Here is a 24,567-nt window from a genome sequence, read left to right as displayed (position 1 = left end):
TAGAGCATTTAAAAAAATCTTTGTATGATTTCTTTCTCACCAGTCATTTGCTTTTAATACTTTGCATATTTGCAGGTAGATGGACTATAAGGCACTTGCCCAACAAACTGCTCAAGAAATTTTAGGTTACTATCAAGATACATCAGGCTGGAAAGTGGTTAAGAATTCAGTAAGAAAACAAGTTAAATATATTTCAAGAGTTTGTTTTTTAATGGAAAATAAATCATTGCAAAGACTTTTTTTTTAATATTTTCTTTTACAAACCAAAAAAGGTTTTTACTTTCATTTTTTTTTTTTATATTTCATTTCTTTCTGTATCTGACAGCTAATTTATTTGTGGATTTTTTATTCCTCTTTGAGAAAAAAATAACTGTTTCAGCAAGGCTTCTAAAAAATTCCATGGAAATCTGTGAGTACAATTTCCTATTTATAATCATGGTTTTGAATTCAATGACATTGATCTATCTAGAATTCAGTGCTGCTGCTACTGCTGCTAAGTTGCTTCAGTCGTGTCCGACTCTGCAACCCCATAGATGGCAGCCCACCAGGCTCCCCATCCCTGGGATTCTCCAGGCAAGAACACTGGAGTGGGTTGCCATTTCCTTCTCCAGTGCATGAAAGTGAAAAGTGAAAGTGAAGTTGCTTAGTCGTGCCCAACTCTTAGCGACCCCATGGACTGCAGCCTACCAGGCTCCTCCATCCATGGGATTTTCCAGGCAAGAGTACTGGAGTGAGTTGCCAGTGCCTTCTCCAAGAATTCAGTGCTACTTCATTAGCTGTAAGACATTATTTGATAGTGAACAGGAAATAGAAATTACTTATAAAGTCACTTGGTTGAAACGTGGATTAATAAAAATAGAGTAATATGTACCATCGAATTTTCAAACTTGAAGACAGAAAAAAAAATCACTTCTAGTGAATACTTCACAAAACTAGGAATTTCCACTTCAAGAACTAATAACTGTAAAAATAGATTGGTTTTTTCTTAGAGTATTTTGTGGTCTTTTCAACATTTCACCTTTCCATTAAGTGAACCACTTAAAGATAAAGTTTATTTCCCCAATATATTTCTCTTGCAAATATATATAATTTTTTCTGTAAGTGCTTTTAAGGATATTGTGTATGTGTGTGTGTACACATGTGTGCGTGTTTAGTTGCACAGTTGTATCCGACTCTTTGCAACCCATGAACTGTAACCCTCTGGGCTACCCTGTCCATGGAATTTTCCTGGCAAGAATACTGAAGTGGGTTGCCATTTCCTCCTCCAGGGGATCTTCCCAACCCAGGGATCGAACTTATGTCTTCTGAGTTCTCTTGCATTGGCAGGCAGATTCTCTTATAATTTTTTCTGTAAGCTGATTTTTAAGGATATTTTTTAGGAACCTGTTGTTTCAAATTCAAATACACTAAGGGAAATTGTGCAGACTTTTTTAAACCATATTTTTAAGAGTTGTTTATGTGTTATTTAGAAAACCAAATTTGACTGAGTTTCTTTTGGTGGCGGGGGCAGGGGGGAGGGTTGTTGTTCAGTGGCTCAGCGGTGTCCGACTCTTTCCGACCCCATGGACTGCAGCACGAGAAGCTTCCCAGTCCTTCACCATCTCCCTGAGCTTGCTCAAACTCATGTCCATTGAGTCACTGAGTGCATTCAACCATCTCATCCTCTGTCACCCCCTTCTCCTGCTTTCAATCTTTCCCAGCATCAGGGTCTTTTCTAGTGAGTCAGTTCTTCCCATCAAGTTGCCCAAGTATTGGAGCTTCAGCTTCAGCATCAATCCTTCCAATGAATAATCAGGGTTGATTTCCTCTAGAGTGGTATCATCTGCATATCTGAGGTTGTTGATATTTCTCCCAGCAATCTTGATTAGAGCTTATGAGTCATCCAGCCCAGCAATTCACATGATGTACTCTGCATAGAAGTTAAATAAGCAGGGTGACAATATACATACAGCCTTGCCTATTCCTTTCCCAACTTTAAAGCGGTCCATTGTTTCATGTCCAGTTCTAACTGTTGCTTCTTGTCCTGAATACAGATTTCTCAGGAGACAGGTAAGGTAGTCTGGTATCCCCATCACTTTAAGAATTTTCCACAGTTTGCTGTGATCCACACAGTCAAAGCCTTTAGCAGAAGTCAGTGAAGCAGAAAATTGGAAGGAAATGGCAACCCACTCCAGTGTTCTTGCCTGGAGAATCCCAGGGACGGGAGAGCCTGGTGGGCTGCTGTCTATAGGGTCGCACAGAGTCAGACACGACTGCAGCGACTTAGCAGCAACAGCAGTGAAGCAGAAATAAATGTTTTTCTGGAATTCCCTTGCTTTTTCTTTGATGCAACAGATGTTGGCAATTTGATCTCTGGTTTTGAAACCCTGCATTTTCTAAATCCAGCTTGTAAATCTGAAGTTCTCAGTTCATGTACTGTTGAAGCCTAGTTTGAGGGGTTTTGAGCATTACCTTGCTAGCACATGAAATGAGTGCAGTTGTATGGTTTGAACATTCGTTGGCACTGCCTTTCTTTGGGATTGGAGTGAAAACTGACAGTTTAATTATAATACAGACAGACCCATTTATTATATATTGTCTATGGCTGTTTCACTGCTGCACTAATAAAGTTGAATAATTGCAACATGGAACATGAAGTCTATGTTCTATGTCATGAAGCAAAGCCAGATTATTTACCATCTGGCTCTTTACTGAAAAGTTTTCTGACCTCTGCTTATATCATATTACATTCTTAAGAATTAAGGCCACAAGATGCTGCACAACCACATAAGCATCTCATCAGTTACTTAAGGCTTATGATAAATAGAGCATGTAAAAGTTTATGAGAAAGAATTTAGAAAAATTGTAAATGAAAGTAGTCCTTTTAAAAAGACAACAATAGGGACTTCCCTGATGGTCCAGTGGTTAAGCATCCACCGCCCTATACAGGGGACATGATTCAATCCCTGCTTGGAGAACTGAGATCCCACAAGCCATAGGGCAACTACACCCACTCCCCTTGACTACTGAGCATGTGCATTCTGGAGACAAGCCAGACCCAGAGGGGAGCCCGCACACAGCAACAAAGGCCCACCTGGGTTCTGCGCCTAAGACACGGTGCAGCCAAATAATTAAAAAAAAAAAAAAAAGACAACTATAGAAACAGTACAAACAAAATTTGTTGAAAAATGAATTTTTAAATAATTTATATTAACTATTGCAATGCATATTTAAATAAAACTGTTACTGGCTTCCCTGGTGGCTCAGTGGTAAAGAATCTGCCTCCCAATGCAGGAGACACAGGCTTGATCTCTGGGTCAGGAAGATCCCCTGGAGAAGGGAATGGCAACCTGCTCCAGTATTCTTGCCTGGAGAATTCCATGGACAGAGGAGTTTGACCGGCTACAGTCCATGGGGTCACAAAAGAGTCAGACATGACTTAGCAACTAAGCAACAACTTACAATTGAATATTAGTATTTTAAATCGCTAATATTACCTTCAAATTTTCTTTATATTATTTGTTAAATTAGTGTGCTTTATACTGTGATACCATATTTTCAACTTAGGCTAAATTCAATTAAATTTTGAATTTTCTTTATTTTGTTAACCATAGATATCGTGTTGAAGCAATGATTCCAGAATCGACATCTAAACTATCTGATTTCCTCTTCAAACCTGAAAACAGAGTCACATGGGACAAATCATTGAAAATGTACAACATGGTACTAAAGATTGATTTGGTAATTTATTGTTTAATGTTGGACTTTTACTGTATTAATGCAGTTTTAGCTTTTATATCTTAGTGATTTCAGTTTATTACATCTGTATTTTATATATTCAAATCAAGTTGAAATCTTTATAAAAAGCTTAAAACTTTTTTCTTTATTAATTGAGAGTTCAATTCCAGTTAGCTTTATTCTATTTTTAGTGCATACCACATTCTGAAACTGGTCAGCTCTCCTGCAGATGTGTGCCTTTGGTTATTGATAGGACTGAACTCATGGATTTTCCTCCTCCATCAAGGGGAAAAAAAATTAAGCATGCCTTGTTGATGGAAGTCAGTAGATTTATCGTAGTCATAACACACTAGATAACATTGTAGATACTGTTAAGGACTTAAGAACAAATAGCATGTAACTTTTTAAATGCATGTGTGAAATAACGTTATGATGGCTGTGGTTTTAGAAACACTTTCAAATACATTATCTCAGAGATGAAGGGGAAGAATAAAAACAGAGAAAAGAAAAATAGAGGTGATGGAGTAGGAAGTTAAAGTCCTAGAGGTGAGAGAAAGGAAGACAGAATGCAAGAGGTAAATGGGGCTTAGAAGGGCAGAGGAGCAGGGTGAGGCGAGGCCACACTGAGAGCTCAGGAGGAGAGGAAATGGGTGAAACGAGAGAGACTGAGATGCAGCGGAAAGGGGGAGAAACAGAAGACGGGAGTCGGCTGAGGGACTCCGAACTCTGCTGCAGTACCGTGTCACTCTGGTACTTACGAAGACTGTTAGACGTCACGATACGTAAATTACACCTTAGCAGGCTGTTTTTCAGAGAAGGCAATGGCAACCCACTCCAGTACTCTTGCCTGGAAAATCCCTTGGATGGAGGAGCCTGGTAGGCTGCAGTCCATGGGGTTGTGAAGAGTCGGACATGACTGAGCGACTTCACTTTCACTTTTCACTTTCATGCATTAGAGAAGGAAATGGCAACCTACTCCAGTGTTCTTGCCTGGAGAATCCCAGGGATGGGGGAGCCTGGTGGGCTGCCATCTATGAGGTCACACAGAGTCAGATACTACTGAAGTGACTTAGCAGCAGCAGGCTGTTTTTAAAAAATGACTTCTATATTTTGGCTAATAATAATTTTAATAGAAGGAAATGGTAAAGGTGAAGAATGTTGGCGGAATGCAAACTTTTATGATTTTTACAAACAGTTGCATTTGTAAAATTCCAGATTACTGAGTCTGGTTCTTTAAGTCCCCAAGCCCATTTCACTCATCAAACAAATGTCCCACATACCTGCCATCACTTTACCAGTTATTTAGAACTCTGTAGGTTACCTGCACCTCCTTCTGTTAAACTGATTTTAAAATCTGGGATGAGGATGAGGTTGCAGAAAAGCCCGGGAAGGTAAAGTAGTTTCATCTTGAAGAAAGGCTCTGGAGTTCTTGTCCACAGAGAACACAGTTCTGTGGCCCTCTTGGGATTTGAACTTGGTCTATCACAAATGAAAATGCAAACATTGTATTGTTTCATTCATAATTGTATGATACTAATTATACAGTTTCGTTAGCATTTCAGATATTTCTGTTTTTGCTGCAAGTCAGCTACAATAATGGAAAGTATAGTAGATTTGGCATCAAAAGACTTGAAAACATATTCAGAGAAATTTCAGTTCAGTTCAGTCACTCAGTCGTGTCTGACTCTTTGCGACCCCATGGACTGCAGCACACCAGGCCTCCCTGTCCATCACCAACTCCCGGAGTTTACTCAAACTCATGTCCATTGAGTCAGTGATGACACCCAACCATCTCATCCTCTGTCATCCCCTTCTCCTGCCTTCAATCTTTCCCAGCATCAGGGTCTTTTCAAATGAGTCAGTTCTTTGCATCAGGTGGCCAGAGAAATTTAGATTTGCCCAAGGTCAACACAGACAGTGTATGGTAGAACCAGGACTTATACTGATCTCCTGATTCAGATTTGATGTCTTTTTCAGTATACCATAATATCTCTGAATCACATTACACAATGAGAAGACTTTTTCTGCCTTCTTATGAATGTTTGTAGCATTCATTTTGCAAGGGTGCATTTTAATTGACTCATTCACTCCATTGGTGAGGAAGGGATTCCTGCTCTAGGGTTATGGCGGTGGTCAAACAAACACTTTGACACCAGCACTTAGACAAATAAGATCTACAGCAGTTTATTAAGACTAATCACAGCCCAGGAAAGGAAGACTGTTAAGACTTTGTTAAATTAACATTTGTTGGTGGGGCACAGGATGCCAGTGGTGAGCCAGGTTCAACAAATGACCACAAAAGAAATTGAAATAGAGAAGTTTATTACAGTCCTGGAGGAAGTGCGTAGCACACGTTAAGGGCCCTGTGTGGGGAGGTCAAGGTAGGGTGCAGACAGGTGGACGTGCGCCTTTATTAGGGTCTGTGGGTAGAGTGCTTTGGGGTTCCTAGGCTAAGGCCAGATTGATCATTTGGAACCAAACATGGCAGGATTTTAGTAAACTACACAGGTGGTCTGATTTAAGGGGCTCACAAGGGGAAGGCCCTGGGAAGTGTGGGAGACTGCTGATCAGAAGGGCTGTTGGGGAAGTCATATCAGGAACTTAAATTTGCTTGTGACTCTTCAGGCTATTATCTAAGCTATGCTTACGTGAGAGAGCTGGTGTTAGTTTAAGCCCCTGCAGGCTGCTTGGCCAAACAAAATGGATGCTGAGGCAGCAGTACGTGGAGTAGCTCAGCTAGGCTCTCCAGGACACACCATGCCCCGCAGTGTGACAGGGGGGTTGCACTCAGTAACAGAGTTAATAACCAGGAGTTGTGCACAGCAGGTTTTGTAGTATCAAGAAGCTGAGGTGACCCCTGATTCTTGCAGGAGGATCTGATTGGTTGTTGGACTAACTCTACAGGGTAGCAGGGAACTGAAACCTGCCGGGGACCAGCCCCAGCTGATCCAGGGTATTCGAAGGAGAGACGGCCTAGGCGACTATTTATATGCTAATTAGAGATATAGAGAACAATAGAATGAGGATAGCTCAGTAGGAAAATTCAGTGGAGAAAAGAAGCTGAGTAGCTTGGTTTACGCGGGAGACCAATAAAACTTCAAGACAAGAAGTTTGCACCACTTACGTAGGCCGCAGGCGCCCTCTCGAATAGCGGAAGGTGTCTGACCCTAGACACCTTCTCGAGTGGGTCTTAGAAGCCCAGGCATGATTAGTAAGCGTGGTGGGTTCCAAGCCCAGATGGAGACTCAGCTGGAAGTTAAAGGGAAGAATGACATGGGGAGACCAAGCGTTGGTGAACAAGGCCCGTAGCTTTATTTTTAACAGGGGCTTTTATACCCTAAGTTACACATAGAGGATAATAGGGGATGCAAAGTCAGCAGTCTTTGGTTCTTATCAAAAACCAAGGTTTCTTTCCTGCAAATGTATCGTATACAAATGGTTTAGGTGATTTACATCATCTTCTGGCCAGAAGGCCTACTAACATTTTATGACTCAAGGACTTATCAACAAAGACTTATTTTCTCTAAGAGTAATTATTTCAAGGTTTGGCACCATCTTCCAAAGATAAAATTGCATTCCTATAGGGCGGATGTGTAATGGGTTTACAAAGAAAGAATTTATTACCTTAAGGGTCTAAAGTTACTAACACCGAGGCCACTACTTATTTTTTCTACATACCCACTATTAATTGATACATATTCAAGGATACAATTCAGGGGATGTGAAAACTTGGCAACAAGCATTGACTCATCAATGAAATCCTTTACTAGTTTATTCTGACAGTTTTTAACTCTCTGAGAGGCTCTAAGCTATTTGAATATCTTAAGCTTCCCGTGCCTCTGGAGGCTAGGAGACTGTAAACAATCGTATGCATAGCTGCAGGAGTCCGGGTAAACTTGTCAGGCGAGTTAGAGACCCATCTGAGGGGTTTGGATTTAAACACTCCTAATTGCCCAGGAACTTTATTAATTGGAGCTGTAAGTTAACTCTTTGACAGAGAGAGAGAGATGGTGGTAGGGGACAGCCCCCAGTAAAGTCAGAGGTGAGAGCACAAAGCAATAAAGTAGGCAGACTCTGGTTTTTTGGGGGAAAATGCTCGAGAATATCCGGGGGGACTCCTGAGGCTCGATCCCGCCTTTGCGTATGCCGAGCCTCCTTCCTCATGACCTTTGTCACGAGTGGAATGCCTCACCGGCTCCCCGCAGAAACCCACTACTCAGGTGTAAGTAGGAACTGTGTCTTATCCTGCTGATAAGGAGAATTGTTGGACTAAGGGCTCTTACCTATGGGAACAGAATGAAGAGAGGATCTTGCAGTTTGGCCATTCAAGACTCAATTTTAACAGATGTCAAAGCAGCACATATACTGGTCTTTAATTCTAGGCTTTACACCACAGGCTGCTACGTCAATATATTATTCTGAATATATTACCTAGTCAGTGTGGAGTAGCAGACACACTATGGTACTGGAAACCTGGAAACCCAGGTTCTAGTTCTGTACATCTCTCTAGTTCTACATGTAACTTAATCGCTAAGTCGCTTCAGTCATGTCTGACTCTGTACGACCCCAATGTTAGGCTTCAATTTCTTCATCTAAAAATTCAAATATTAGATAATATCAAGATTCTTTTCTAAATTTATTGTATTTGTAATTTATATTAACCCCTTGTTAGATATATGATATGCAAATATTTTCTCCCACTCTGTGGGTCGCCTTTTCATTTTGTTAATGGTTTCCTTTGCTGTGCAGAGGCATTTTAGTTTAATGTAGTCCCACTCTTTTATTTTTGCTTTTGTTGCCTTGCACTTATAATTACACATCTAACATTTCTTTAACACTGAAAATGCAAGCTGACTTGGTGATAAATTCTTAAAACCTCAAAGCCATGCTTTTTCCAAAAACAGGCCAAACTTAGTGAAATTCTTTGGGGAGCAGTACAAAGAACAGATATTAAATAATTGTTGCAATTTTTATGATTTGATTTGTTTCAGGATACATTCCTGTGTCATACCATTACAGAAAGTTTTGCCATGGGCTCAATTTCCCCCCGAGACTTTATCAACTTAGTCTCTGTGAAGCACTATGAAGGGAATATGGATGTTATCAGCTGTAAGTTGAAATATTTTGCCCACACTTGGGAATTACTATGAGTCATTAATAATTTTTTTTCTTTTAACTCAAAGTTTGAAAGAATATTTTCAATTAATTACTCTTATATTTATTTGGTGAGTCCAATAAATACATGTGTACTGTAGGTAAGCCTGCAGTTTTTAACCTAATTCCGGAGGTGCCATTTATATCATAGTCAATGACTCTGGCATCTCCTGGCCTTTTTGAAGCATATACCCTGCAGCACTGAATATAGATAGATACTTGCAGGCTAAACCTTCACAGCGTACATCACAAAACTACTAAGAAACAAAATGGATCTTTGGATATATACTTCTATATTTGAATATGTAGAATGGGTATATCTAAAAACTGATAAAAATCCTGAAGAAAATTCCACTAGATAGCTCTTTTCATAAATGTGCTTATATTTCTTTTAAAAACTGAAAGTTTTAACATACTCTTATCCATTGCTTGTTGCTCAGTCACTAAGTTGTGTCCAACTCTTCATGATCCCATGGACTGTAGCCAACCAGGCTCCTCTGTCCGTGGGATTTCCCAGGCAAGAATACTGAAGTGGGTTGCCATTTATTTCTCCAGTCCTTATCCTATCCCCCACCCCCAGCCAAAAATGTGTCACTCTGTAAAATGCAAATGTGTAGCCACTTCCTATTTGCATTATTCACTTAAAACATGCCAGTTTACACTCCAGAGATCTTTGGACTCCTAGAACTCAAGATAATTTACGGAGAAGGGACTTTGGTAGGACAGTAGTAGCCTAGAGCCTGTTTTTTTCCTCTGCAATTCAATTTAATCTCGCTATTCCTATGTGAATAGTTGCCCCTACTGTAACTACTTGGGGACAGGGACAGTTAACTGTTGCTAATTACTCTTTTCCGCTTGTAGGACTCTAATTTTCAGAGTACAAGTCTGAGTAATAGCTCTGCTAATAGCACTCACGCGCACAATTAGCTCTGTTGACCGTATATACCACTGGGGACTGATGTTCATCACTTTCACATATTTGTCTCATATATTTTCATACAACTGTCATTAGTCATCTCATTTTCAAATGAGGGCACATAAACACTTATTCACTGCCTATAACACAAAATACTGTCCATTTGAATCAGAGATCTCTTATTGATCTCTTATTGTCTATCTTGAAACCATTCTATTTGTGTCTCATTTTTGATGGTCAGAAGGAAGGTCAAAAAGAAGTATAGAAGATAAAATCCATGAATAGTTATAATCAGTCATTCAGTGATCACTACTGAATTTGCTTTTAAGTGATTTTCTTTGAATGAGTTTTTGATGAACACTGATAGTTTTCTTCTTAATGTTTCCACTGTTGTTTAGCTTACTGTGTACTTTGCTTTTAGCTAAATGTTTTGCATGCATTTTCTCACCAGTAAGGAAACTGAAGTTCACAGAAATCAAGTTACATAGCTAAGCAGCAGCTCAAGTCTTTCTGATTTTCCAGAATCTGTGCTAACTACCATACTGTGTGCCTCACAAAAGACCCATACTTGTTTGTGGAATGTAACAAAATTTAAAAAAATAAAGACAAATATAATCTCCATATTTTAAACAGAGAAAAAAGATGTTAATATCAATTTTGGCAGTACCATTTTGCCAACGCAACTGGCTCTATTAATATGATGGAACAGATAGTGAAAATGGGAAATGCATACACATTTCCCACATTTTGTCTCCTAACTAGAGCTTAATGTTGTATTTCCTACTGAAGTGATTATGTATATTAAAATCATATAGGAAAATTCTCTGATGAGCAGGATTCAGTTGCACAGACTAAAGAAATACATATTTTAAAATGTTTTTAGGAAGAGTATCTATAATTATCATAAACGTGAAGATAATCAGATCTCCTCCCTTCTACCCTCACATGCAGTTTTGCAGTTACACTGCATAATTCCTAAAACAAAATCTACTGATTTTTAATCATACATTGAAGTTAGCTACAGGGAATTGGCAGAAAAGAGCATTTAAACTGCCTCCATTGACAGGCTAAATAACACATCAAATATTTTATTTTAAAAATGATAAACCAAAAAAATTTATCCTAGTAGATTAGTCTGTTTCTTTGTAATTTCTGCTTCAGACCTCAGAAAGTAAATAAATTATACTTGTAACAGTTCTTCTTGTATGTAAAAGGTAGCAGCGTCTTTAGAAGTACTAGCCTGAAAAAGTGTGAGAGGACAGTAGTGATACTTTTTCATGCTAGTACTTGTAGTATGATACTTTTTCATTTTTGGCCTGTGTACACAAGTGTGAAAACATACATACCTATGTTAATTAATGTCAGTGTTAAATCAAATGCTATGTCATGCATTTTTGAAAATATGCTACTGGAAACAGAATTGTTTATCTTTGTGGCATAGGTTTCATTTTAATTTTTCTTTTGATCACTTAGCTACTAGTGTGGATTTTCCAGCATATCCTCCATCCTCAAGTTACATCCAAGGTTATAACCATGCATGTGGCTATATATGTTTACCTGTGCAAGAGTAAGTGTTATTTCCATATATTTATTGTTTAACCATTTTTTAGTTCAGTTTGTAACTTGCTAACTAACTCACCAGAAATATTTTCTGGTATATCCTGTTGGGGGGAAAAATGCCCCTAAATACATTTTTTAAAATAGTTTTTCAAGTATTTTTCATCTTAAGTAGAATCAGAATAGATAATTCCCTTAAAGTATAATTTACAGTTTTCCGGCAGTAGTCATGTGTTCACAGACATCATCAGCCCTCCAGTGAACCTTGACCTGATGTTTTATGTTTCTCCATTCGTCACTTCTGTGAATTATTAAAGGACTTTTGCAAATGAAAAATTAATTTCTCTAGAATTATAATAGTTACATTTATCAGCAATGAATCATGCTTTACTTTGAATATATTCTTTCCAATGGACTACTTACTATGAACAGATACCTGCAGAATAAGCCACCCAGTAGGTAAATTCAGAGAGGGAAGAGCTGGAGAAATTAGAGATGAGCCTCTGCCCACAGGTGGCCAGCCACTGGATAAGATGGTGACATTCAATACACATATTCTGTAAATGCATATATATATTAATTCACTATATAGCATTCTACAACTTCCTTACATATTTGCTAAATGACTTTATATTAAATAAGATACTGGCACATAAAACGACATGTAAAACTTTATATTGGTCAGATGTAAACCACTCAGTAGGAGAAAAATACGTATGTGAAGGAAGTCAAAATAAAATGACACTTAGGCCCATATTCCTTAATGTTTAGACCCATATTCCTTAGTGTTTTCTACTGAATTAGAGAACTAAAAGAAATCCACAAATATTTACATTGATGGACAGGATCATTGGTTCAGATGATGATGATGATGACAGTGTAGTCTTTCTCCCCATCTATCAATTTTGATTATATAGCCAAGACTGTATTCTCCACAGCAGGAAAGGATAAAACAAGGGAAAGATTATTACTCCATATCAGGTAGGTGAATCAGCTGCTAGTCGGGATCCTGGTTGGGAAGTTACACAACCTAAAGTGTGCTTCACAGGCAAAGTCCCCTTCTTGCACCTTGTCACCATTCCCTTTCCACTGCAAAAAAAAAAAAAAAAAAAAGAGACAGAGAGAAAAACACTAATTTAGATATTCTACCCAGAGTGGGAACTCTGCCTAGCAACCTGCTGGAGAAGGATGCTGACAAAAAAGTGATTCTTCTGTACCTTTTCCTTTTGTGCAGCTCAAGTCCTGTAGTAAATTTATAAAGCATATTATCTACAGTAAACATACTCTCCAGTAAATCTTGGAAAAGCTTTGTTAAGTGTGTAAAGCCCTAGTAAATTCACATAGAGATTTAAGGCCATACAAATTGCTAATGAGTCCAGCCATTTGAGACAATGTAAAAATAGTCTAAACTCTGCATAGAAAAAGGTTTAAGAAAATAGATGCTCATATGGTTGGTTGGAGCAGTGGTCTTCAAACCCCTCTAAGAGAATTTTGTAAAATCGTATATTGCCTTGCACATTTTTAAGTTGATATTAAAATTTTGCATAGCATTATATCAAGAGGGTGAAATTTCCAGCATACTATAAATCTTGACACTTTAAAAAAATGTTTGTATCACACTTCTAAGTGCATTCATCAGAACCTAAATACTGTAACAACTTGAAACCTACCACTACATTATCAGTTTCAAAATACATATAACCTTTAACAGTCAGAAATATTATATCATTTCTTTTCTCCTTGATCTGATATTTTTACTCTTTTTCCCTTGCATAATTTTATCCAAATAAAATATATTTTATGCTTCAGGTTCTTTTATCAATCAGTGTTTATGCTGTGGGTTCTTTTATCAATCACTGTTTACTTTCTATCATACCTCTATAAGTACCTAATTTTTAAAATTTCTTTTAATTTCTGTGACCCTAAGTATCTAACGCTGAAGAAGCTGAAGTTGAACAGTTCTATGAAGACCTATAAGACCTTTTAGAACTAAAGCCCAAAAACAATGTCCTTTTCATTATAGGGGCTGCTGCTGCTAAGTCGCTTCAGTCATGTCCGACTCTGTGCGACCCCAGAGACAGCAGCCCACCAGGCTTCTCCATCCATGGGATTCGCCAGGCAAGAACACTGGAGTGGGTTGCCATTTCCTTCTCCAATGCATGAAAGTGGAAAGTGAAAGTGAAGTCGCTCAGTCATGTCCGACTCTTCCCGACCCCATGGACTGCAGCCTACCAGGCTCCTCCATCCATGGGATTTTCCAGGCAACAGTACTGGAGTGGGGTGCCATTGCCTTCTCCCTCATTATAGGGGACTGGAATGCAAAAGTAGGAAGTCAAATTTGGCCTTGGAGTACAGAATGAAGCAGGGCAAAGGCTAATAGCGTTTTGCCAAGAGGATGCACTGGTCAAAGCAAACACCCTCTTCCAACAACACAAGAGAAGACTCTACACATGGACATCACCAGATGGTCAACACTGAAATCCGATTGATTGTATTCTTTGCAGCCAAAGATGGAGAAGCTCTATACAGTCAGCAAAAACATGACCGGGAGCTGACTGTGGCTCAGATCATGAACTCCTTATTCCCCAATTCAGACTTAAATTGAAGGAAGTAGGGAAAACCACTAGACCATTTAGGTATGACCTAAATCAAATCCCTTATGATTATACAGTGGAAGTGAGAAATAGATTTAAGGGACTAGATCTGATAGACAGAGTGCCTGATGAACTATGGACTGAGGTTCGTGACATTGTACAGGAGACAGGGATCAAGACCGTCCTCAAGAAAAAGAAATGCAAAAAAGCAAAATGGCTGTCTGAGGAGGCCTTACAAATAGCTGTGAGAAGAAGACAAGTGAAAAGCAAAGGAGAAAAGTAAAGATATACCCATTTGAATGTAGAGTTCCAAAGAATAGCAAGGAGAGATAAGAAAGCCTTCCTCAGCGATCAATGCAAAGAAAGAGGGAAACAATAGAATGGGAAAGACTAGAGACCTCTTCAAGAAAATTAGAGATACCATGGGAACATTTCATGCAAATATGGGCACAATAAGGACAGAAACAGCAAAGACCTAAAAGAAGCAGAAGATATTAAGAAGAGGTGGCAAGAATACACAGAAGAACTGTACAAAAAAGATCTTCAGGACCCAGATAATCACGATGGTGTGATCACTGACCTAGAGCCAGATATTCTGGAATGTGAAGTCAAGTGGGCCTTAGAAACCATCACTATGAACAAAGCTAGTGGAGGTGATGGAATTCCAGTTGAGCTATTTCAAATCCTAAAAGATGATGCTGTGAGAGTGCTGCACTCAATATGCCAGCAAATTTGGAAAACTCCGCAGTTGCCACAGGACTAGAAAAGGTCAGTTTTCATTCCAATCCCAAAGAAAGACAATGCCAAAGAATGCTCAAACTACCGCACAATTGCACTCATCTCACAGGCTAGTAAAGAAATGCTCAAAATTCTCCAAGCCAGGCTTCAGCAATATGTGAACCGTGAACTTCCAGATGTTCAAGCTGGTTTTAGAAAAGGCAGAGGAACCTGAGATCAAATTGCCAACATCTGTTGGATGATTGAAAAAGCAAGAGAATTCCAGAAAAACATCTACTTCTGCTTTATTGACTATGCCAAAGCCTTTGACTGTGTGGATCACAATAAACTGTGGAAAATTCTGAGGGAGATGGGAATACCAGACCACCTGATCTGCCTCTTGAGAAACCTGTATGCAGGTGAGGAGGCAACAGTTAGAACTGGACGTGGAACAACAGACTGGTTCCAAATTGGAAAAGGAGTACGTCAAGGCTGTATATTGTCACCCTGCTTATTTAACTTGTATGCAGAGTACATCATGAGAAACGCTAGGCTGGAGGAAGCACAAGCTGGAATCAAGATTGCGGGTGAAATATCAATAATCTCAGATATGCAGATGACACCACCCTTATGGCAGAAAGTGAAGAGGAACTCAAAAGCCTCTTGGTGAAGGTGAAAGAGGAGAGTGAAAAAGTTGGCTTAAAGCTCAACATTCAGAAAACGAAGATCATGGCATCTGGTCCCGTCACTTCATGGGAAATAGATGGGGAAACAGTGGAAACAGTCAGACTTTATTTTGGGGGGCTCCAAAATCACTGCAGATGGTGATTGCAGCCATGAAATTAAAAGACACTTACTCCTTGGAAGGAAAGTTATGACTAACCTAGACAGCATATTGAAAAGCAGAGACATTACTTTGCCAACAAAGGTCCGTCTATTCAAGGCTATGGTTTTTCCAGTAGTCATGTATGGACATGAGAGCTGGACTATAAAGAAAGCTGAGTGCTGAAGAATTGATGCTTTTGAACTGTGGTGTTGGAGAAGACTCTTGAGAGTCCCATGAACTTCAAGGAGATCCAACCAGTCCATCCTAAAGGAGATCAGTCTTGGGTGTTCACTGGAAGGAATGATATTGAAGCTGAAACTCCAATACTTTGGCCACCTGATGCCAAGACCTGACTCATTTGAAAAGACCCTGATGCTGGGAAAGATTGAGGGCAGGAGGAGAATGGACAACAGAGGATGAGATGGTTGGATGTCATCACCGACTCAATGGACATGAGTTAGGGTAAACTCCAGGAGTTGGTGATGGACAGGGAAGCCTGGCATGCCACAGTTCATGGGGTCACAAAGAGTCAGACATGACTGAGTAACTGAACTGAACTGAAGTATCTAAATGTTAAAATAAGTTTATTTGTACTGGTTTAAATTGTTATTATTACCCATTGATCAAAATAAAAATGTATTACATAATTGTTAAATGTAAAAGCAGATTGTTACTGGAAACACTTCTTAGTAGCAAAACTTAGCATTTACTGTGTGTCAGACACTGTTAAAATTTACAGATACCAAATGTCAACTATTTGATCCTCACAAGAACCCCATAAAGTAGTCGTCTTACTATCCCCATTTTGCAGAAAAGAAAATGGAAACCCAGAGAAATAAGTAACTTTCTCAAGGTTTCACCTAGGTAACAGCAAAGCTCAGCTTCAAACTATGCATTCTGGTTCGAGAGTAAATGCTTCTATCACTTACACTCACTTACCTGTAAAAAACGTGGGACAAAAGGCCTACTCTAGATATCCCATCAGATAGAACGACATTAAGTCTACTTCTACTTTGCATTTTTATGAATGTAACTGTAGGAAACTTTGTTCACATGAACGGGTGGGTTAAAATGGAGAGTAGAACTCTAGGGCCATCACGCAATCCCTTGACATTCTTCTGAGTTATATTCCATGTTACATAGTGACCTATAATCAAAAATCGTTTTTAATGACTTTCAGCTGACAATTCAATTAGATCCTTAAATTTTATTGAAAGCAAAGAATTGACATGGTAAGGTTTTATTACTGTCATCCGTCATTCACTTTCTTAACTCACTTCCAATTGATTGAATTTTTCCTTTAGCAACTCATGTTTATATGCCAGGGTAAAGCACCTTAGTACTATTCAGTCTTATTTGGGGGAGATGACAGACATCCCTTGGTTCTATAAAGCAGAAGGTTCTATAAAGAAGGCTGGTGTGATCAGGCTGGTGGAACAAAAGCTGGAATGTCCGTCAGAGATATATTCTCAGATCAGTTTAAGGAAAAGGTACATGGGAGTCAGAGATTTGAAAATTTATTCCCTTAAATGTTATTCAGCCTCTCATACCCCTTGGCAAGTCTTCATATCCTCTAGTTTGAAGTTCACTGGGTTAAAATATAAACTACTATGGTCTTCTTGGAAGGTAGTTTGGAGATAACATTTCAAAATGTTAAATACACAAAAACATTGACCTAGAAACTCAATATTTCTAGAGGTGCAAATGGATATATTACAAGGTGTTTTATTGCAGCTTTATTTATTGTGGCAAAAAGTAAGAAATAACTCCATGATAGTCAATAGAGGACTGGTTAATAGAATATGAAATATCATATGCAATCATTAAAAACAATAAGCTGATCTGTATAGACACAGAGGTGCATGGTACCGTACTAAGAGGAAAATGAAACTAGTTCCAGAAAAATAAATATGTCTCATTTTTGCAAAAGTAAGAATGTACATGTGCATGTATATAGGGTACATAATCATATATGTACACACGTGTTATCTTCATATATCCATAGGTGATAATCTGAAAAGATACAGTCAACACTATAAATAGTGACTGTCTCTGGGGAACAGAATGAAGAGGAATTATGAAAATGCTCTACTGTTTAAATTTTCATAAGCATACATTAGTTTTATAATTTTAAAAAGTTGATAAAATGACAAGAAATGATAACTAAAACTGAAGACTTTAAGATATAGTCTGACTACTTAATATTTTTATGTAAAATAATTTTGAGTGTGTAAATCATTCCACATGTTTTTTCCTTCTTCAGTCACTATTTCCCCTGTCATAAGCAGTGTTGGCAATCAATGGTAACTAAGAATCCTGCTTCTTATAAACTTGTAAATTCAATAGATAAAAATTCTTTATATTTTTTAACTCTTCCTTTGTTTACAGGAATCCAGCATATTCCAAATTAGTGATGTTTGTTCAGACAGAAATGAGAGGAAAATTGGCCCCATCAATAATTGAAGCAACCATGCCTTCCAATTTAGTAAGCTTCATGATCAATGTAAAAGATGGAATAAAGACACAAAAAATTCCATCAAGACATGGATATCATCATAATGGGCATTCATCATTCCTAAAGAAGAAATGAGGCCATTTAAAAAATCACGTGTGGCAGTTACAGCCTTTTGCTTCTAAGTCAATATGCATAAATACCGTGACACTCTTCTAAACAGTATTCTTGAACAAATTACTGAAGGTACTTCGTGAAAATAAGACCACACAGTTGTACAAGACAACAGCATTAAATATAGTTTTTAATCTCATATAAGAATAATGTTAAATAACAAGGGTTCTTAATGCACTTTTATCTTTTTCTTTTTCCCTGGAAAATTCTCTGCAAAAAGCATCAAAAAGAAAGCATATACAATCAGAAGTCAGCACTAATTAAAGATTAAAATATATTTCAAATTGTTTTACCTACTGCTTAAATCGACAACTGTAGGAAACATGAACATAAAAATTGACAAGAAGTCCGCTAGAATATCTAACAGTTGATGTCTGGAATGTGCAGGCTTCCCTAATGAATCAGTGGTAAAGAATCCGCCTACCAATACAGGAGATGCAGGTTTGATCCCTGGGTCAGGTAGATCCCCTGGAGGATTGCACAGCAACCCACTCCAGTTTTCTTGCCTGGGAAATCCTATGGACAGAAAAGCCTGGCAGGATGCTATTCATGGGGTCACAAGTGTCTCGGACACCTCTTAGTGACCTGTTGGGGAATGTTAACAGGAGGATTCCTACGTGCTGTTTCTCACAAGTCCTTTGTTTCTTTTTAAGCGGAACAGCACACTGCTCCCGGGAACTGGGGTCATTGTGTGAGACAGGCTTGAATCTCCTTTGGTAAACATTCTCTTTACGACAAAACTGCTTAGTCTTGATCCCCTTTCTTGAGATATGGATTGTCTCCTGTTCCCTTGGTAATGGTTACTGTACATTTGGTTTTCTGATCTTTATCATTGACGAAAGAAACTTCTTGTACTACAGACTATATATACTCACAGAAAAATCATTAAAGCACCTTTGCTCCATCAGAGCTTGGGTCCCTGTGTCTTTCTCTCTCTCTCGCTCGCTCTCTCTCTTCGGCTGATTCCTTGGAGCACAGAGACCCGTCTTGCTCACTCTCCTGTCCGGGCTTCTAAGACTCTCTCGAGAAAGTGCCCTGTACCTTCACCCCACCTCGAGAGGGCACCCGGTGCCTTCGTGAGAGACTTAAGTGCTGTGTCAAGGACTTTGCTGGTTTTCTGCGTAAACCAGGGAGTATCAGCCTCTTTGTCTCTTTCACTTTGTTATCGTTGCCTCCGGACTGCCAGGTCCCGGTTCATTAAAGGACCCCAACAGTGACCAAACAATAACAACAATCTGGCATCAGGAGCTGAATCATGAATCAATTTCTGGTCTAGCCAGAATGTAGTAGCCCATTCCTCCCAAGTCTTCCCTCCTAAAACTAGAAGACCGTGCACTCACCAGACAAGCATAGGAAGACTCCAGCTTAGATGGAAAGAAGGTGGCAAACTGGACAAGGACCTGGACACCTGAGGAATGTCCTAGCAGAGAGTTCTCTGGGTTCCCTTATTACCATCTATATATTCAAGACGGGGCGCTGCAGAGGACTCCAACCTGGCACTGCTGAATGGCAGGTAGAAATCAGAAGAGGTGGGGGAGGCTTTAGGAAAGAGCCTGTTCCCCTGCTCCTCACGTAGGAGTGTCCACACACAGAAGGCTGGTCCATAGAACTGTAGCCAAACAGCAACCTAAAAACCTCAGCCGCCCCACCTCCTGGTGTCTGCAAGGGTAAGCAGGAGCTCCCTGTCCACCTTCACCGCCAGAGGCAGGTTCGGAGCCTTGGTATCCCGGCTGGGGTGGTGGCAGTGAGAGCCAGTGGCAAAATGAGCTTCCAGCCCCGCCTGGCAGCACCATGAATTAACCAGCTAGTTCAAGGAAGGACTGCTCACCAGTCAGCCTCCCTGATCCCCAGTGTCATCGCCGCCCCACAAATGCCAAGCCGCCCACCCCACCCAGCTGCGATGGCCTCCCCTCTGTGGTGAGTGGACTGGTGACCCCAAAAAGTATGTCCTTGTCAAATCCCTGGAGCCCTGTGGCCGTATTTGGAAAAAGGATCGCGGCAGATGTAATTAAGAACCTCAGAATGAGGTCACCCTAGATCATCTGGGTGGGCTCTCAATTCAACCCCAAGTGCAGGAAGAGTTGCACATGGGAGAGCCGTGTGAAGAAGAGGAGGCTGTGTGGAGACAGAGGCGGGGATGACATGCTGCGACCACAAGCCGAGGGACACCCGGAACTGCAGAGGCTGAGAGGAAACAAGGATTCTCCCCTAGAGCCTTCAGACTGAGCTCGACCCTGCAGACGCCTGGATTTCAGACTTCCAGCCGCCGCAACGGAGAATATCTGTTCCTCCAAGCCACCAAATTTGTGGTCATCTGCACCACTTAAGGAAACCGGTGCACCCTGGCTGCAGTCAGCAGGGCTCAGTGGGAATCTGGGCCTCTGCTCCTAGGTGGCGAAACTAGGTGTGGGTCGTAGGGCCGGTCAGCACTGCATGTCCCCGTCCTGCCCCGGTGTCTTCGGGACCAAGTGCAGAGCTGAGCTTGTATTTGTAATTGGAAGCAACATAATGCAAATCAGGGCCCATTCCTGCCAGGAAGGGGGCTGTTCTGCCCTCTTATGGCTCGGTCAGTGTCTCCGTTCAGCAGGGTGGTGAGAGCTGGGCCTGGTGGGAAGCTGAGTGCACACTTCCACCAGCCCTCCGTGACACAACTAGGAGACTGCCTGCCAATACAGATCATTCAAAAGGATCCACGGTCCTTCAGAAAGCAAGACCAGAATGGGTAAAAAGAGGTGAAAACGGCAAACGTCATTAGTGTATCCTCGGGAGTACTTTAAAGCACATTTGATGGCTGTGCATGCATGCTCAGTCGTGTCCAACTCTTTGTGACCCCATGGACTGGAGCCCGCCAGGTTCCTCTGTCCATGAGATTTTTCAGGCGAAAATACCATAGCGGGTTGTCTTTTCCTCCTCCAAGGGATCTTCCCGAGCCAGGGATCGAATCTGTGTCTCCTGCATCTCCTGCATTGGCTGCTGCTGCTGCTGCGTCGCTTCAGTCGTGTCCAACTCTGTGCGACCCCACAGATGGCAGCCCAGCAGGCTCCCCCGTCCCTGGGATTCTCCAGGCAAGAACACTGGAGTGGGTTGCCATTTCCTTCTCCAATGCATGAAAGTGAAAAGTGAAAGTGAAGTCACTCAGTCGTGTCCAACTCTAGCGACCCCATGGACTGCAGCCCACCAGGCTCCTCCATCCATGGGATTTTCCAGGCAAGAGTACTGGAGTGGGGTGCCATTGCATTGGCAGGTGGATTCTTTACCACTGAGCCACCTGGGAAGCCCCCATCTGATAGTTGGCAAAGGTGCGAAAGCAATTCAGTGGAGGAAGGACAACCTTTCAGCAAATGGTGTTGAAGTAACTGACATCCAAAGACCTAACCTTGCACTTTATACAAAAATTAACATGGAACAAGGGCTTAAATGTAAAACATTCAATTATAAAACTTTTAGGAGAAAAATCTTCATAACCTACAGCTAGGCAGAGTTCTTACACTGGATACCAAAAGTATGATTCATGTAAGGAAAAGTAATAAATTAATCTTCATCAAAATTAAAAGTTTTGCTCTAAGAAAGGCCTTATGAAGTAGTATTAGGAAAGGTGTCATCTGTAGTAACAAAAATCCCATATAACACAAGTTTGAAGGTAATACTGTCATCCAAATAATATGAAAAATAATTCTAAACTGATTTTTAAATCTTTTAAATAATCTAATCATGCAACTCTCCTAATAATCTCAGATACTCAGACATTACTGGAATTACCAAAATAAAATGTTTATATTGAATCGAATAAATGCTTATTCCCTATGCACCTTCATAGCTTGGATCTTATCTAACCATGATGCTGGACATATGTTAATGAACCAGAACATGATAATATCAATTAAGAAAATATTTGGCTGCAAAAAGAAAAAAAGGACTTTCAGAGAACATACTGTTGAGAAGTTTACTGCTCGCATACAAGAAGTCTGGGAATGCACAGTACAAAACTAATGGTAATTGAGACCGGAGAGGCTCTTTACATCAATTCTGCTTTGCTTGCAGCTCCTTTCTGCCCCAGTGTTACGGGCAGAACAAAGAAGGGTAAAAGCTAAGACATTTTACTTGATTTCACCCTGTTACGGTAGCTTTTTTGGAAACCCCCTCATTCAAAGATGCTCACATCTCATTAGCCAAGAGTGGAACATGGCCCTGTTTGGTATTTAAAGATATTCCAGCACCTGAGGTAGAAAAAGCAAAAGGGGTGGGGGTGGGGGTTCCACTGGAGTGCAGAAATAAAACAGTACCACTTCTATTTACATTTTTCAAAAAAGCAAATCGCTAATTACTAATATATACTGTGTACTTTGACTCCAGTGTCACACCTAGCCATTTATGAAAGAGTCCTGAGACACATACATCATACATGACAGTCTGAGGAGTAAGAATAAGTTCCACAATGTGGAAGTTCTGTAAGTGACTGTTGGCTTTCAGTATATTTTGAAAATTGGGTTTTCTATGGGTACGTTTAAATTGATAGTTTTAATGAAAAAAAAATCCTTGGAAAATGGAGAAATGAGTTTAAAAGATTTCTACAAAGAAACTAAGGACTGAAAATGCAAATAATGAAAGCAAAAACAATATAGCAGAGCTGACGTTTCACTAACGTGAGCTCTCTGCAACATCAGAAAGCAAACAATACCAGTGTATGCAGTTAATCTCACAAGCCAGAAAAAGTACCAAGACTCTGTGAAATATAAAATTGCATCCACTATCAACGAAAATGAGTTTCATCCTAGATGTCTTTCATGTCTTGAGATACTTAACAGAATAAATTTACAATTTTAAATTCTATAAAAATAAGTACATTGAAATAAATTTACATTTTGATCAAATAGATGAGTATTAAAATCAGTATCTGTCCAAATCAAGGTCCCTCCTATTATCACCATCATAGGAAGAACTGGGATAGATAAACCTGAAGTTTTAACAAAAGATATTTATTATAATTTTGCTTAAATTTTTCTGAAGTCCATATTTTAAAGTTTGACAGGGTGCAAGAAAAAATAATTTCTCAGTTTTGTCAGCTTCTAGATGATACCTGCAGACACTATATTGTACACCTTCACTACACAGGTTCAAGTGGCACATACAGTGATACGTCAAGGCTGTATATTGTCACCCTGCTTATTTAACTTCTATGCAGAGTACATCATGAGAAACGCTGGGCTGGAAGGAGCACAAGCTGGAATCAAGATTGCCAGGAGAAATATCAATAACCTCAGATATGCAGATGACACCACCCTTACAGCAGAAAGTGAAGAGGAACTAAAAAGCCTTTTGATGAAAGAGGAGAGTGAAAAAGTTGGCTTAAAGCTCAACATTCAGAAAACTAAGATCATGGCATCTGGTCCCATCACTTCATGGCAAACAGATGGGGAAACAGTGGAAACAGTGTCAGACTTTATTTTGGGGGGCTCCAAAATCATTGCAGATGGTGATTGCAGCCATGAAATTAAAAGAGGCTTGCTTCTTGGAAGGAAAATTATGACCAACCTAGATAGCATATTAAAAAGCAGAGATATTACTTTACCAACAAAGATCTGTCTAGTCAAGGCTATGGTTTTTCCAGTGGTCATGTATGGATGTGAGAGTTGGACTGTGAAGAAAGCTAATCGCAGAAGAATTGATGCTTTTGAACTGTGGTGCTGGAGAAGACTCTTGCGAGTCCCTTGGACTGCAAGGAGATCCAACCAGTCCATCCTAAAGGAGACCAGTCCCGGGTGTTCATTGGAAGGAATGATGCGGAAACTCCAGTACTTTGTCCACCTCATGCGGAGTCGACTCATTGGAAAAGACCCTGATGCTGGAAGGGATAGGGGACAGGAGGAGAAGGGGATGACAGAGGATGAGATGGCTGGATGGTATCACCGACTCGATGGACATGAGTTTGAGTAAACTCCGGGAGTTAGTGATAGACAGGGAGGCCTGGCATGCTGCGATTCATGGGGTTGCAAAGAGCTGGACACGACTGAGTGACTGAACTGAACTTCTTTGGACATAAAATCTGGGAGTTTTTTCAGTTATATGAGTTTCTTCAGAATGAACTTTGATTTAGGGTTTATAGCTTTGACAAATATCAAAAATCCTTTTTAAAAAATGGCAGTCTATAATAATTGTTTTAATAAGTTGCTTTCAACTTTGTTGAACAAACTTTGTCCTTTGAGCAACTTTGTCCTCCACTTGAAGGTTGTTTTGGGATTTAACTGAATAAAATGTTTTCCACTGCCATTTTTTTTCACTAACACTTTCTTCACATACTTTATCTTCTTCATAAATTAAGGTGACTTCTGTACTACTTCTGACTACTGTAACTTATCATATATCAATTGCCACAATAATGATGTATAACAGACCATCACAACACCTCAGAGGCATACAATTACTTATCCCAAGTCTGGCACTGGCTGTGGGTCATCTGAGA

General features: G+C 39.9%; 1 protein-coding gene across 1 annotated transcript; it reads left to right on the top strand.

Annotated features, from left to right (window-relative positions):
- Positions 1 to 79: 79 nt before the first annotated feature.
- Positions 80 to 18,967, top strand: STARD6 (StAR related lipid transfer domain containing 6). Its single transcript, XM_070361609.1, is given in 6 exon segments — positions 80 to 173; positions 331 to 409; positions 3,594 to 3,720; positions 8,709 to 8,826; positions 11,261 to 11,354; positions 17,870 to 18,967. Coding segments are annotated over 6 exon segments (714 nt in total). The 3' UTR covers positions 18,072 to 18,967.
- Positions 18,968 to 24,567: the final 5,600 nt, after the last annotated feature.

The sequence above is a fragment of the Bos mutus genome, chromosome 24 (assembly GCF_027580195.1).
Source record: "Bos mutus isolate GX-2022 chromosome 24, NWIPB_WYAK_1.1, whole genome shotgun sequence".
Classification (NCBI taxonomy): Eukaryota; Metazoa; Chordata; class Mammalia; order Artiodactyla; family Bovidae; genus Bos; species Bos mutus.
Note: the sequence above shows the minus strand (reverse complement) of the source record. Positions and strands in the feature narration are given on the sequence as shown.